This window comes from Plectropomus leopardus, chromosome 17 (genome assembly GCF_026936395.1).
Source record: "Plectropomus leopardus strain MGB_pleo_1.0 chromosome 17, ASM2693639v1, whole genome shotgun sequence".
NCBI classification, from domain to species: domain Eukaryota; kingdom Metazoa; phylum Chordata; class Actinopteri; order Perciformes; family Serranidae; genus Plectropomus; species Plectropomus leopardus.
The window spans coordinates 2068237-2083672 of NC_142192.1; the positions used below are offsets into that span (position 1 = coordinate 2068237).

The 15436-nt window shown below is 40.5% G+C and overlaps 1 protein-coding gene across 3 annotated transcripts in view; it reads right to left on the reverse strand.

Moving 5' to 3' along the window:
* Window positions 1-15436, reverse strand: part of fam49al (family with sequence similarity 49 member A, like) — a 53833-nt gene that overhangs the window by 16961 nt on the left and 21436 nt on the right. The window contains exons 2-4 of one of the 3 annotated variants that reach the window (XM_042506448.2): window positions 14746-14836; window positions 8576-8655; window positions 380-501 (exon numbers count right to left, since the gene is read on the reverse strand). In XM_042506448.2, coding sequence (XP_042362382.1) covers window positions 380-501; window positions 8576-8645 — 192 coding nt within the window. In that variant the 5' untranslated portion in view covers window positions 8646-8655; window positions 14746-14836. Of the gene's footprint in view, window positions 1-379; window positions 502-6959; window positions 7040-8575; window positions 8656-12255; window positions 12487-14745; window positions 14837-15436 lie in introns of those variants that run through there. The other 2 variants (XM_042506447.2, XM_088090146.1) reach the window with 2 other exon arrangements.

Sequence of the window (15436 nt, forward strand, 5' to 3'; positions counted from 1 at the left end):
GGGATATACAACAAAGTAGGAACAATGTTCCTCAGAAGTCCCATGTTGTAAAAAGTCAGTAAAGCGATGGCAGCAGCTGAGCAGTGCTTCATACTGCAGAGAGAACTGGTAATGTGTGAATCTGGTGCTCGAGACAGCTGCTTTCCCACAGGTAATGTTTATGTCTTTACCAGAGCATTGCGCAAAAAAACAACAACATATTGCATGAAATGTTTGTTTGAAAAAATACTTCCACACATTAGTGTCTCTGCCTATGTTCAGTGCAGAGTGCATTGTGCACTACACAGAGTTGCACCGTGGCAGGCCATGTGAATCACACACTGCACCACTGCTCGACAGTTTATTGATGTTCTGCACTTATCGACTGCTTGATGCTCACTTCTCGTATCTCCTGGCCCGCGCCATTATAGGACTGCAGCTCGGCGAGGATCCCATGAGCCTCCTCCAGCACGGCGCTGACCTGATTCCACACAGCTGTCTCTGCCTCCGTGGGCTGGGCATCTGGGAGGTGAGGAGAGGAGGAAAACAGAGAAGGAAGGAGGGAAAGAGGAAGAGAGGAAGTGGGAAGTGAAAGGAGTGGAATGTAGGTATGGTTTAAAGTGTTGAGGGGAGGTGGCAGAAAAGAGGAAAGGAAAGATTAGGGAAAGAGGGGGAAGTATATAAGAAGAGAGGATTTGAGGAGAGAAGGAGATTAGTGATAAAGGAAGAGCTGAAAAGATGATAACCTAAAAGGCCAGATAAAAACCTGAGATAACTAATTACTCTCCACATGACTGCATAAAATTATGCAAAATGTCTCCACTTGTGGAAATCAGTGCATTTCATCGTGCCTGTGTACACTGCAGCCAAACAAGGTCCAAATCTGCACTGTAAAATCAGATGGGTAAATCTTACTTAAAAAAAAAAATGTAACTTTTTTTTTAAGTTGCTGGAACTTAAAAAATGGCAAATTAAATTACCTTGTTCTCTCTAAGTTCTAGCAACTTCAGTAATGCCAAGTTAGTCTGACTTAATTTGATAATGACAAAGAGAATTTAGCCAGTGATGAAGTTTTGAGAGTTCAGTTTTGTTTGTTAATGTTTACTGACTGACTAGTTTGCAACCAGCAGAATACAGATATATAGTTCAGTAAACTTGGTTAAAGGATGTCAAAACTTTATCAAAAAATTAAGTAAATATTACTGAATTTTAATTAAATGTACAATGATATATAAAGTAAAAGACAGAGAGAGAAAAGGGTTTTTTTTTTCAAAATAAAATTCACTTGTCAGACTTTCCAGTGCAGATTTGGACCTTGTAAGGCTGCAACATCCACAGGCACAATTAAATGCAGTGATTTCCACTTGTACAGATATTTTATAGCAATCAGGTTCCAAGATTTTTTTAAAAGTAAGATCAACATATCAGATTTCACAGCGTGGCCTGGAAATGAAAGATCCAATTTATCCGCCACTGAATTATAACAAGAGACCTGCGAGCCATGCTCTGTCACACAGTGAGGTTATTACAGTGAGTGGTCAGCCAATAAGGAGCAGAAGATGACAAGTCAGTTTGACCTCAGGTAGCTATCTGTATTTGGGTGAGGATGTAACAGTTGATAGTTTAACATTTGGATGGTTTTCAGGCGCAGTAACGGTGCCTAGATTGTACCACTTGGACGCTGTGTCTGACTGCTGAACTGTAAACATCTCAACTGTTCACTCAGTGCAGATTTATACTGGTAGGTGTTATTGTTCCATCAGATTACTATATTATCTGTCTTTTCCTCTATCAATAGAGATTTTTTGCCCTTGAGGTTTAATTGTGAGAAATGTTAAAACAAACAAGCAGCAGGGAGAAAAACCTCTGGGCATGCTCACGCTCTCTGTCTCAGTTTCACTCGGTGAGCAGCGTGCGTACTGTAAACTCAGTGTTTTTGCCGCAGGGCACCTCCCAGTCACACTTCTGCTGTGTTTGCCCATGTGGCGTGCTGCATGTATACAGCAGGGATTAAGTGTTTGAGGGACACAATTTAGGACGCGTCCTCTTGAGTCGTGCTTATGTTTGGTTTTTCTTTTCTGCCAGCTGTCCGTCTCGCTGTGTGACTCAGGTATAATGTGAGAGTGTACCCAGGCAGCTCTCTACATGCAGTAACACCACTGATTATTTTTTGCACCCTGAGGCATTGCCTCCCTGCAGAGAAACAGCAATCATGGGATATTTGCTGTCCTACGTGCACACTGGCTGCCATAACAAAAACAGCAAGTGTTGCTGTTTTAGTGATTATTTCACACCAATGTGCTCCTGCATTTCTCTGGCAAACAAATTTGTTTAATAGACAGACATCTAAGGTATCTAGTTATTTCTTGTTTTATGTATTTATTTTGTAAGTTATTTAGTATTTTGTTACTGTTTTGTACACTGCTGGACCTGAGTGACTAGCTTCATTCTTTTTATGTGTACACATGTACTTAATGACAGTAAATTAACATTAAAACTTAAACCTTACAATATTATTAAATAAGCACAGTATAAACTCATAGCATTAAAGTAAACCTGCAAAATTAAGACATAAGTGTTTAAAAAATGCTAATTCCCTATATGATCATCTCCATGCAAGTTTGCTTTCTTGCAGCCTTAAATAGGATTCCACTCTTACATCTGTACACAAAATAGGAGCTTGGAAATGCTTAACTTAGCTTAGCTTAGTTTAAAGAGTGGAAGAGTGGAAGCAGGAGGAAACAGCTAGCCTGGCTTTGTCCAAGGGGTTTTTTCTTCACCTATGGAACCTGAAAGGTTTTAATAGGGCTTAGAAAAATAAATGATTATTTGCATATCAGTTAGTCATGCCATATTTTAATTAATGAGTTAATGAAAAAACTTATTTTTATATCAATGGAAAATGGCATTAGTGATTAATTAGGGGTCATATTTAACAAAAGCAAAATTATATGATAATGTCTGTTTACAAACTCTAAAACAACTCATGCAGAATAACCCACGTCTCATTTATGGAGTTGTATGCTCAGTCACAGTTTTGCTGTTCTCATGCACTGTTCATATGTTTTCCTGCAAAAAGTTTTCCACCAAAATTTTGTACATATCCCATGTAATCATGGGCCAGTAATTTGTACAAAACCCATGCACTTTGAAAGGCTGTGATCACGTGACTAATGCACTGACAGGAGTAAAGAAGGATTCGATCCCAAGTGGTCTAGTAAAGAGGCAGGTTGGGTGGTGGACGGATCACTAAATACAAGACATTCCCCAGGAGATACGTTTGGAACCATGTGAGCTTTGAGTGACCTTTGAGTCACTTCTAGATAGGTTTTCACAATGTTTCTTTTACTAAACCTAATCTCTGTAAATTTAAAGGAATTCCTTTACATTAAGGTCTGAATGTCATTTGTGGAGTGCTAATTCATAAGAAATCATACTACCCATTGAATGAGGAAGTTTTACTCAGTACTTCTCTACTTCTCATTCCAAAGTCATCAAATACTGCCACTGTCAGTTATTTTGGTGTAAGGTACAGACAGCTAAGGAAACCTTTCACAGAGATGTAATAAGCTGCCGGGTGGTGTCAGTTTGTGACGCATTTGGACAGAACCAGTTATGGCTGTATGATATGCCGCTGTACAACATCAGGTTGAAATGCAGCTGGTAACAACATAGGATAAGATCTGAGCTGAAAAGATCCATATAGAGCAGGCAGGGTGGTGGATGGGTCCAACACACCCTGGACTTTCACCTGGGAGCCCTTTAGTCACTCTAATCTTAACCACGTGCTTTTGTTGACATACCGAAGTTGGTTGCCATGTGCTTTTGTTGCCTAATCCTAACAATGCTCTTTTGTTGACATACTGGCATTGGTTGCGGCATTCTGGGACATCAACTGCAAATGCAGGAGGATACCTCAGTGTTTCCCATACATATACTATAAAATCCGAATTCCACTGTTTTTTCCAATCAAAGATGTAAATTTACAGCGTACACAGACTGTCCGCCCTCCAGCCCCACCAGTGTTTCCCATTAATTACAAAGACTATGGTGGGCCACCAAAGTCTAATTTGTCCTGCAATAGTCTCAATGGAACTGGATTGTTAATTAAGAGCCATATTAAAACACTGTTGAGTTATTTGTAGCGCAGTAGCCACAGAGACGCACAGCAGAATGTGAAACTGAACCGTTCACTCTGCTGGGCCTAAAACTCTTTCACTTACAAAAATCCGCAAAACCCTTCTCTCATCTATCGATCTGTTCAGCTGTGAATGTGTCAACGGATCAATTCTCATCTCTGAAGGAGATAAAAAGAATTCCGCCTGCTGCGCTGCATTCACGGACCCGCAAAAATGTCGGATATTAGAGTGACACCACAGATAGAGTGACACTAACCGCTACGCCACTGCTGGGTGAAGTGACTCCTTCTTTAAACACTTTGGGTTTTGCATGGGTTTCACAAATGACATACGGGAGCTGCAGAGATGCTGAGAAGTGTATTTTGTCACTTTTGGACGTGGCCAGGTTAGCTGTACCCTTGTTTATAGTCTTTATGCTAAGCTAAGCTAAGCTAACCGAACAGTCTAGCTTCAAGGCAAAACTTTATAAGATAAAATTAAAAGGTAATTTTAAGCATTAATGTTTTCATATGCAAGATGGAAATCATTTACATTTGTGTTTCTTCTGCTCCTGATGCTTCTCAAGGTTTTATGAAACCAAACTTTGAGCTGTGTGACAGAGGTGACTGTCCCTGGGACGATGAGGAGAGCTCACAGATGGCATGGGGGGCCGGGGAGGGGGGAAGTGTCTAAAGCTGCCATGCCTGAGTCTGACTCATTCCACTTGCTTTTGAAGTAAAGTGAATCACAGGCATAATAAATGAGGGGGAAATTCAGCCTGTTTGACAGCTGACGTCTCTTGCTAGCAATGAGCTCTCCCACTCCAATATACAGTCAGAAGAGGAGAAGAAGAGGAGGAGGAGGAGGAGGAGGACGAGGAAGCCAGCTGTTTAAGGGGGAAAGCGGTTGAGGAGGAGCAGAATATGTTGGGATAGCAAAACGGCTCCATCTTAACAGTTCATTTAAGCTCATAGTCTTAAAATCTTCAAATGTTTCTTCTGTTGTGACAACTGTAGAAGATTTTAACACTGAGCACTATGATAAAATGACTTGTTGAGATGGACATATTCACACTGCAAAGTTTAGAATACAGTCAGTCTGTTTCCATGCACAGTTAAGGGGAGCTACAGTTATATCTCCATTAGGTCATTTAACTGGACCACAGTCCTTGTTCCAGTGTACAAGCAGTGGGGGAGAATCCATGTATTGACTGAAGTATGTTCGACTCCTCCGCTGTAGGTGGAGATAAGCCCCCTTTCAGCTAGTTGCTATTGGACCTTCTTCCGGTTGACCTACTACATCACATAGCAAACAAGTTAGAAAGCAGCAAACAGGTTGCATGTCGAGCGGTAACAACATAGACAATTATTCAATTATGTACATTTCACACATACTCCACACTTTACTTGGTACCTTGGCCTTGTTTTGTTTTCTTCCCTTCTTCTTCTTCTGTTTTTCCTGACTTTCTTCTATTAATTTATGCTGTTCGACTTCTGGGTTAAAGCCCGGCATTAAGACTATGGAGCATGTGCAGAACACCACGGCCAGTTCAGGTTGAGGCATACGCATGAAGGAGTAAATTGACCCCCAGCCTGATTATCTAGGTGTTTTAGTCTGACTTCAAGAAATCTGATGCATTATGATTTCTGTCACGTTTAAATGTATTTTATAAGTCCAGTTTTAGTTGGACTAACACAATAATTTAGCGCTTTTAATTTCGTACATACGCACTTTACTTGGTACCTTCCTCTTGTTTTTTTTTCTTCACTTTTTCTTCTTGTTTAGTTTTTCCCAGCTTTCTTCTAAGAATTTTTGCAGTTTAACCAGCGTGGGGACTATGGAGCATGCACAGGACGCCTAGGCCAGTTCCAGTTCAGTTGAGGCATATTCGTTGAAAAGTAAATCGACCCCAGACTGCATTATCTGGGTGTGTTAGTCTGATTTTGAGAAATCCGACTGCAATTTAGGCTGGATTAACATGTTTACATGTATATAGGTCGAGTTTTAGACAGACTAACACAATAATTTTACTTTCTCTTACATCATGTAAACATACTGACTTAGTACAAATAATTCAACTATTGATGTCTGACTCCACCTACCTTGGCGGAGTCAGACATCAATAAATGGATTCTCCCCCGATGCTTGTATACTGGGCCAAGAACAGTCATCCAGTGAAATGGTCTAATTGAGCTATAATTGTAGCTTCACTAAACTGTGCATGGAAACATACTGACTGACTAGGAAAATGAGAAAAAGGTTGGATAGAGGTGTTTTGATTTACCAACCTCTTGTACGATCTTTCTCTCCTTCTTTCAGTTTCTCTATCAGTCCCCCTCGTTACAAACACATTATTTAGTGCAACACACACACACACACACACAGACACAGATAGGTCAGACATACAATAGATCACACAATAGGGGATGAGGAGATGAGGAGGTGGAGAGATGACGATAGACTTTTTGTTGGCCATCATCATCCCTGAGCAACAGAAGCCCACACAGGACTGGCATCCACTGTTTATTTCTCCTCAGTTTTTGTAGTTTAGGAGCCTGGATCAAAGCATCATTGTTGTCATTTTGCTACAGCGTCACCATGCCATTGTGCATCTGTCTGCGTCTAATAAGATGTGGCGCGTGTGAATAAGACCCTTTAGAAAGAAGCCAAATGCCTTTCAAATGCCAGTTCCTGGAGCAGAAATCAAAAGATAAAGAGGAGGGCGAGGAGGAGGAGAAAGGAGTAAATAAGGACGTAAAGATGACATAATGGTCAGCTAAGATCGATGGAACAAAGAAAAGAAAGCAAAAGGCAACAAAGAGAAAGGGATAACTCAAAAAAATAAGAAGCGGATGGTCTCACGTTCAAAGTCAAGGAAAACTATTGGGCCATGCTCAAGTTCGGCGCAAGCCAGCACTTTCAGGAGGTTTCCCATGAGCCCCCTGGAACAGAGAGAGGGGAGAAGTCTGTGGGTGATGAGGGGATGGGTGTCGGGGTTGTGCGCATGTACGTGTGTGTATGTGTGTGTGTGTGGTGTGTGAGAGGTGAAGGTGTCGGGGTGGGGGACCAGATGAGAGAGGGCTGTTGGAATGGCGTGGTGGAAGTATGTCCTGGGTGAAGCATGGCAACATGGACACAGAGCTTCTTTAATCCCACTCATATGGTGTTACTTACAGGTTGCTTTAGAAAGGGAAGTCACTGATTTGGAGATGATGACAACTGTCAAGTTTAAAGGTCAGATTGTACAGAGAATGTGTGAATTAGCAGAACTCTATGTCAAAAATATATACATGAAATAGGGATGTATTCCTCTTTTATTGTATAGACTATAACATTTATGGGATTATACTTGCTTTATTAGGAACTGGGTAAACTATCCCAAGAATTAGGCAAAATAAAAAGTGGGAAAAAATTAAAACAATTTAAAAAAAAATATTATGTTAAAAAATAGCTACTAAAATGTATATCTCTTTTTTGGCAAAAATCATAACATTTATGAGATTATGTCTGTTTCAATAGCAACTGGGGACGCTATCTCAAGAATCAAGCAAAAAGAATATTAATTCAGGGAAATGTAAAAGAAAAAAGAAGAAGGAAAAGGAAATTCTATGTATGAACAAATAACTACTAAAATTCATTTGTCATTTTCTGGCATGAATATTAAAATATATGGCATTTGGCATATGGCACACAACAGTATAAACTATGCCAAGAACCAAGCAAAAAAAAAAAAAAAAATTAAAAAAACAAACAACAAATCAAATAAGAATCATGTAACAACCCCCCCAAAAAAAAAACAAAACAAAAAACAACAACTAGAATTATTTCTCATTGTCTGGGAAAAATCCTGAATTATATGGAATTATATATGTTTTAAAAGGAACTGAGTAAACCATCCCAAGAATCAAGCAAAGACAATAATAATAATTGACAAAAAAAAATTAAATAAATAAATAAATGAATTAATCAAAAAAATATACAAGAAAATAATACATGTCAAAAAAATTACTGGAATTATTTTCATTTTCTGGCAAAAAATTATCATGGCATTATGTTTGTTTCAATAGGCACTGAACAAAACAAAAAAAAACTGAACCCAAATAAATGACATAGAAAGAAGTACATGTGATTAAACTTCCCTGCAGTAGGAGTAGGAAAAGTGAAAAGAGATTAATTTCTGTGGCATAAAAGTGGAGAAAATTATTATAAAATGGATCACTGAGTATACTGTTATTTAGTATGCAATATTTAATGTTTTAGCCTCACACAGCCCTGAGAGTGGGACTAAAGAGTGTCTGATAATGACAAACCACACCCACAACAACACTCCATCACACCATCAACAACGCAGCAGCTCACATCCAAATATACCTCCCGTGACCCCACCCAGGGACCTCCCACAGAACACCTCCGCTGCACACATGTGCACTCACATTTCAAGCACACAGACACGTGCACACACCCCGGCACTCACTTACTTTCAAAGTCCAGGAAAAAATGTGGACAGTTCTCTAAATCCTTGCCAAGGACCTTAATGAGGTTCCCCATGGCTGGCGACCTGGACGGGAGGAAACAACAAAATGCATACAGTACGCACAACCTGGCAACCCGCATGAAAATACACAACATGCTCACGGAGGACACAGCAGGTAGGGACAGTTTTATTTTTTTGACCCATCTGCACTTTTCTAATTATCGCCTCTTCCTCTCCTCCTCCATCCTTCTGTCTAAGCAGTATGTCCAGAGTGAAGTCAGACATTCCAGTCATAAATGACACTGATCACAGTTTGCATCCCATACACAGCGTGCACTGTGTTCCATTAGACAAGGCCGAAATCCAGTACTGAATCATTTAGATCACTCATCGGCAGTCACTAGAGCTGAGCAGAGGTTTTAATCCAGTTACATAACTATAGTAACCTAATCAAAGCCTACTCTCGCCTAATGCTCTCCAAGTACAGACAGCAGTCTATAGATTCTTTATGACAAGCTCTTTATACATCATACCCAGCAGCTACATGCCAGAGTTATGAAGCCAATGATGCAAGCTTTATCAGATTATACTGGAGGTCAGACGGACAAGATATACAGGAATAAATAACTATGTTCACATACAGCTCCACATAAGACAACATATGTCAGGTGTTCTACTGAGGACCAGGACAGCAGCAGAGACAGACAGTAGCCCCTTTTAAACAGGCTCATGGCAAGAATATTGCGCCTCCAGGCCACCTCTACATTCTGTATAAAAGGTACGATTGAGGAGAGAGGGAAAAGAGTTGTCTCACCTTATAGCCACCACTGGAGGAAGTAACAGTGCCAAAACTATGGATGGGGATTGTTAATTTTTTTTTTTTACTGATACCATTATCAAGACTCCTTAAAGAGTCTTTACAAGTGGTGTCTTTATAGACACCACTTTTGATACTTTTCTATTATTTGATGGAAAGACGAGGTGACAATACATCACTGTTTCTTTTCTTTTGTTGGCAAAACAAATTTCTCACCCAGACAGCTGTATTATTCAAATTTCTTGACAAAAACTAAATTTTCTTTTTCTTGATGTTACATTTGAACAGTTCATGGTGACTTTTAATTTACTTTTCCTAAAAGTAATTTTACTGAGTCAACCTTGAATACATCACAGTGAACCTTTATGCAGCCTCGTTTATTTAGCTGACTCACTCTTATCCTGACAATTTTAACTCTGATTTCAACATTGGATGAATATTTAGAACTGACAGGACATGCTACAAAGTTTGGATGTTCTTCCCATTGCTCCTTAAACTCCAACAGCTGCTGCTGTTGGAGTTTAAGGAGTTTTCTTTAACCCAAAGACAGTCGACAGTACTGCATTTAGGTTTAATTGGATGTACAATTGATGTATGTTGACTAGTGATTGTAAGTAAATGACGTGACTCGACTCGAGATGTCATGTTACGTAATAGGATCCATGGGACTCGACAGCAGTAACGATAAGCTAAAATGTTACTGATTTGCGAAAATTGTGTCTGTTTAAAAAGGACAGCTGGCAGGCCAACACTGTCGTGTTAAAAATCATAAGTACTCAATTCTGTTGTGCTGTCCAAAATCACACACAGGAGCAGCATTATGCCGCTGTCTTTAGGTTCTGTATAAATATGCAAGGAAGGCATAAAGAAGGGACCTGGCCTCTGTAGCACCATCTCTTTATAAAAGGGTTAGTGTAAACTCACAGCTCACGTACTTCACATTAGGTAAAGTAAGAAGTATTAACTGTTGTAGGGATGAATAACAGTATGCATAAATGTTATAATGTCCACCTAATTAGAAATTGGGTAGATATTAAGAGGAATACGTAGTGCTAACTTTTCAATACAATAGCTAATGTTAGCCTCATTAGCAAAACAAAATGGAGGAAGCTGTCATACATGTGTGATACATGTATATCTGTCTGTTTTAATGATGGCCTCTGTACAGTCCTTTTGTCTCGTTGCATTTAACCATAGTTGTCCTTATTTTTGCGGACGGGCAGCTATGGCTGGTATATGTTAAAATTTCAGTTTTGAGCCGTTACTCCTTTTACTCTGGCATCCAACAACACAACAAGACGGCATTTTAAGACTCCTGTGTAGCCTACAACCCTGTGGGGGTTGTAGATATCACAATATCAACATCTGCTTTTTGTATTGTGCATCAGTTGACATAATTAGACGTTGTGCTGACACTAAACTTTGGTCACATGACATCACCTAAATTCACCCAAATACCAACTCTGAAGATGTTGGTGGCCAGCTGGGTTGAATTTTATTTTCAGTTAGTGGAAATCTTGGAGTTTCCACAGACACTGAACATGTTCGGCTGAATGTTGGAATTACGGAAAAAAAACATCTAGAATATTTCTGTTTGATGAAAGGGTGCAGTCGTTAAATATTTCTCTCAGTGTAAACATCATACAGCCTCATTAAAGAGCTGGGTCAAGTTGATACAGAATATATAATGTATGTGATGCTGTCAGACTGTGTGGAATAATATGATTTCAAGAAACTTGAAGCTACTTAAGGAGGAAATTTAAGGAAAATAGATGAAGGGCAAGGATTGAGAGGCCACGTGTGTCACATTTAGAAAACACGAACAAAAACCAAGTGGAATCCAATATTCAAAATGACTCTCGTCTGTGTGAGAATGAGAGCCTCCCTGCGTAATCGTTGCCCCTGTCTCCATCATAAAGGGCCTTCGGTAGCAGAAGCGAAGCAGCTGCCAAGTTTCACTTCCTCTGCTGTACCCTCTGTGTTTATGTGCTATGTTAGCACACAGCGGAGGCCTATCACTTTCCCCCTGCAAGAGTGATTTATGGCCAGCATTAGCATGTTTACAAGATGCCACCATCCTGCAAAAAAAAAGCCAAATCTTTTCACTGTTACTCAGCAAGAACGGGTGTTGCAATGCAGCACTGAGGTCCACACAGAGAGGAGATGAGTTACAGCTTCCAGTCGCTGAGGCAGCTCGTTGACATCCTGATGAGGACTGCGTCTACTGTATTGTGTGTTCATTCTATCTACAAAATCTGTTGGGAGGCAGAGAAAGAGAGCGATATGCTGAGTCACTGCTGTGACGTCCAGGCGTGCAAAATGCACCTAGTCTTCTCCTGACTGTTGGACCACCTGCTCCAAGATACACGCTGAACTAACGCTATGAATATATGAATAACTGATTCCCATCTTCAGCCTGGCAAGGTGATTGCAAAGGCAAAATCAAGCTGAGATTCAAACCTCATAGAAAGCAATGAAAGCTTTCTGACATGTGAATATGTGAGTGTGTATGTTTTAGGTAGCCGCACACCAAACAAACACACACAAAGACACACATTAACACACACAAAGTGAGTCTGGAGCAGCATGTGGTCCATCCTGAGCACAGCGCTCTGCTGATGGTTGCCAGGATACTGTTGGCCTGGTAATATTGTCTGCTCGTCTCAGCAGAAGATGTGGAGAAAAAAGCACCCAGCTCTGCTCATGCACTGGGTCAGCGGCTTACAACAGCGATCTGATGCATCAGTGACATAAACAGCTAGCCGTCTTTGTGTTCATTGCAGAACACGTATGGTTAAAACCAGAATTCACCAAGCCGTAAAATAAAACAGGAAATCAAGACACTAACAACACCTCTCTCTTCTTACCCTCTTTTCCTACGAGTGATTTGCTTCTTCCTTTATTTGTCAACCTCTGTTTTTTAGACTTCCTCGTATCAATATCCACCCCGCTCTGTGAAACGGTTGCTGCGAGTAAATCCCAGGTTAGCTCGGCTCACGGTGATAACTGCAGTCTCACGGTGCCAGTGGTTGCCACTCTGCTTTTCATAGAGACTGATGTCAACTTCTGCTCTCACTCTTTCTCCCTCTGCCTCTGAGTATCTCTGTCCACTTCACACTTCTCTTTTTCAGCCATCTATTTAAAGCCCTGTGGTTTGCTCTATGCGCTTTGTGCGCTTGATGCTGGTCTTTGTTTTATGCTGTTTTCATGCTGTTGGTAGAGGAGGATACTGCTGGGTGAGGTTGTCAGTATAAAGATCATAAGACACTGTATGTTCAGTGTTATTAGGGCCCAAGCATGGAATAGAACAAGGGCCATATTGAAACTGAAGGAAATATTATTACACTATTATTTTTAGAACTGAAGTGCATTTTTTAAGGGGCTAGGGATGCTCGAAAACTCATAAAACTTAACACACACATCAGAAGTTGCAAAAATTAATATCTAATATGGGTCTCATGCTTGGGTGTGGGAAATTGGCTCTGTAGCACCTCCTAACAGTTTATGAAAGAATTTTTGTGGGTATGTGCATCATGTCAGGACGTATAAAAAAGTCTCTTGAAGATGTATTCTAAACCAGAGAAAAAAGCCATTGGAATTTCCTTTTTTTTTTTTTCTTTTTTTTTTTTTTTGCATCTTTGGCCATTTAAGGGGGTCATACTTTAACAAACTCCTCCTACACATTTGATGAGATTGACTTCAAATTTTGCCTGTACCATCTAAAGACCTTTTACATGAAAAGTTATTAAAAGCTTGAGTTTCTGTTGAACCGTTTGACCATGGTAAGGCATCAAACTTCCATGTTTCTCCAAAAAACAAGAAGTGTTTTATAACTCCACTGTAAATGATCCAATTTGCATCAAATGTAACGACTGATAAGTGCCCCGGCCTGATGCCAACATTTTGTTAGAGTTATAGGGGCAAGCAAGGCCTGTGTGACAATATCACTTGATTTTCATTTAATTTACAGGGTGTGGTCTCAAATTCATATATAGCATCATAACAAAACTGTGTGTTCTCTAGCACCACATAGTGGATACAAGAGGTTGTACAAAATTTGTAATACATAACTCCCACCACTTCCTGCAGTAAATGCCATGTAATTCCTTTTTGCATAGTTAACAGAAAAAAAAATCTGTATCAAGCAGCGTACCAATAGTACCCCGATGTCCACAAAAGAGTGAGGGCCTGCTTATTGCTGCTTGCAGCTTAAATGTGCATTTCTGTCTGTTTTCTCTGTCAGTCTGATGTCTCCGAAACTTTTCAGCTCATGCGCAAACACAGAAAACTCCTTCTCTCTTTTTATTTCTGACGTCAGAATGGGTTCCTCAAAAATATCCCCTCCAGCTCTCCTCTGTGCCTCACTTCTCTATTTCAGCACTCAGCAGCACTCTCCCAGCTCCTCTGGCCTCGTCTGTCGCAGAACATTTCTATCATTGTGCCACTCGGTCTCACTGGTGGCCCTTAGGTGCAAACAAATCTAAGTGGCAGAATGAAAATGGCGATCGGGCAGTGCAAACACACGTTCACTCTTACACTGGCATCCATAATGTACATTACATAAAAGCCATTGGATGAATCACAGGCTTGGTGTTTGGACATTAAGACATGGCATTCTGTGAATTAGGAAGTGTGTTTGGTGGCCACTGGTTGCAGTTTCTCTTACACGCAAACACACACAATGTTTACAGTCAGCCAGTATGAAAGTGGAGCAAAGTGCCTGTCTTATGCAACTGCACAGCACACAGCTCTCATCTGTAGTCCGGCAAGAGAAACCAAACCTAGAGGCTCCTCGAGTCTTAATAAAGACACGGCTGGGCTCCCACATGGCGGCTGAAAAGCAAACCTGGTCCAGACCGGGAGCCAAGCAAGCAGAGCGAGGCCTCCCGGCTTCCTTTCAGCTCTTACTGAATGATCCCTCCTGTTAGAGCCCAGGAGCTTCACCAGTGTGGATTTACTGAGCACAGTAACTGCACCGCTCAGCCCTGCCAAGTCTAATGTCTGTTAACTCACCAGTAATACCATCTGAACTCCCTTCTCCATCTGTGTCTCTTTCTCTCTGCCTCTGAAACACAATGATCGCTCTTTCTGTCGCACACTGGCTCACTGGCTATTCAGCGGCCTGTGAATCAAACCCATGCAGTAGCTGCACTGTATACAACGGATGCAAGACTGCGCTCTCCCAGCTCTCATCTCTCTTCTCTGTCTATCACTCTGTCCTTGTTCCTAAATTGTCCATCCGTCCCTTCTCTCTCAAACGCAGCCATATAGTGTTTCACTGCCGTGTCCTTATTTTTCAGATGTTGTTCTTTCTTTGAAATAAAAAATCATTTCCATTCCTCATTTTTCATTCCTACCTTCGCTTGTGTTTATCCCTCTGGAACACTTCACTGCATTAACCAGGGCTTGTCAGCTCCACACAGTGGTTACAGCATCAGCACCCTCCACCTGACAGAAAGACATGCAGGTAAACAGTGAGAAAAAGAAATTAACATAAAATTCAACATCATGTACAGCACAGTGTTAGAAAAGTAGAAAAATAGAACTCTGGTTTTTGGTTTTAAACAGCATTGGCTCATTAAAGGCAAAGAAAAGCATGAACAAAGCAAAGGCCATAGAGAGCAAATTAACATACAAGCAAAAAATAACACAATAATTATGTAATTAGGCTAGTGTTAGATCGCCTGGGGCCATCCATCCCTAGACCTGGTCCAGCCTCGTGTTTGGAGCATGTGTCTCTTGATATTAACCAACACTGTAAGAGATTGGGCTGTCTTTGCAGTTTATTGCACACACTCGCTCTGTGCACAAAATTAGGCTTTTCAAAGTCAGACTTTAAGAAATGTTATACACCAATTTTATTCTATACTTTCTATTGAGTTATTTTTTTTCACCAACATCAGTCAAGCCACTTACTCTCTTACATCTGATGCTTTACAGGTGGCTTACAGAGTTCTTTAGAGCTTTTTCACTGAGAACAGCCAACAAATAAGGATGGAAAATGAACAAAACAATAAACACCAAACCAAAATAGCAGAAAAGTAAAAC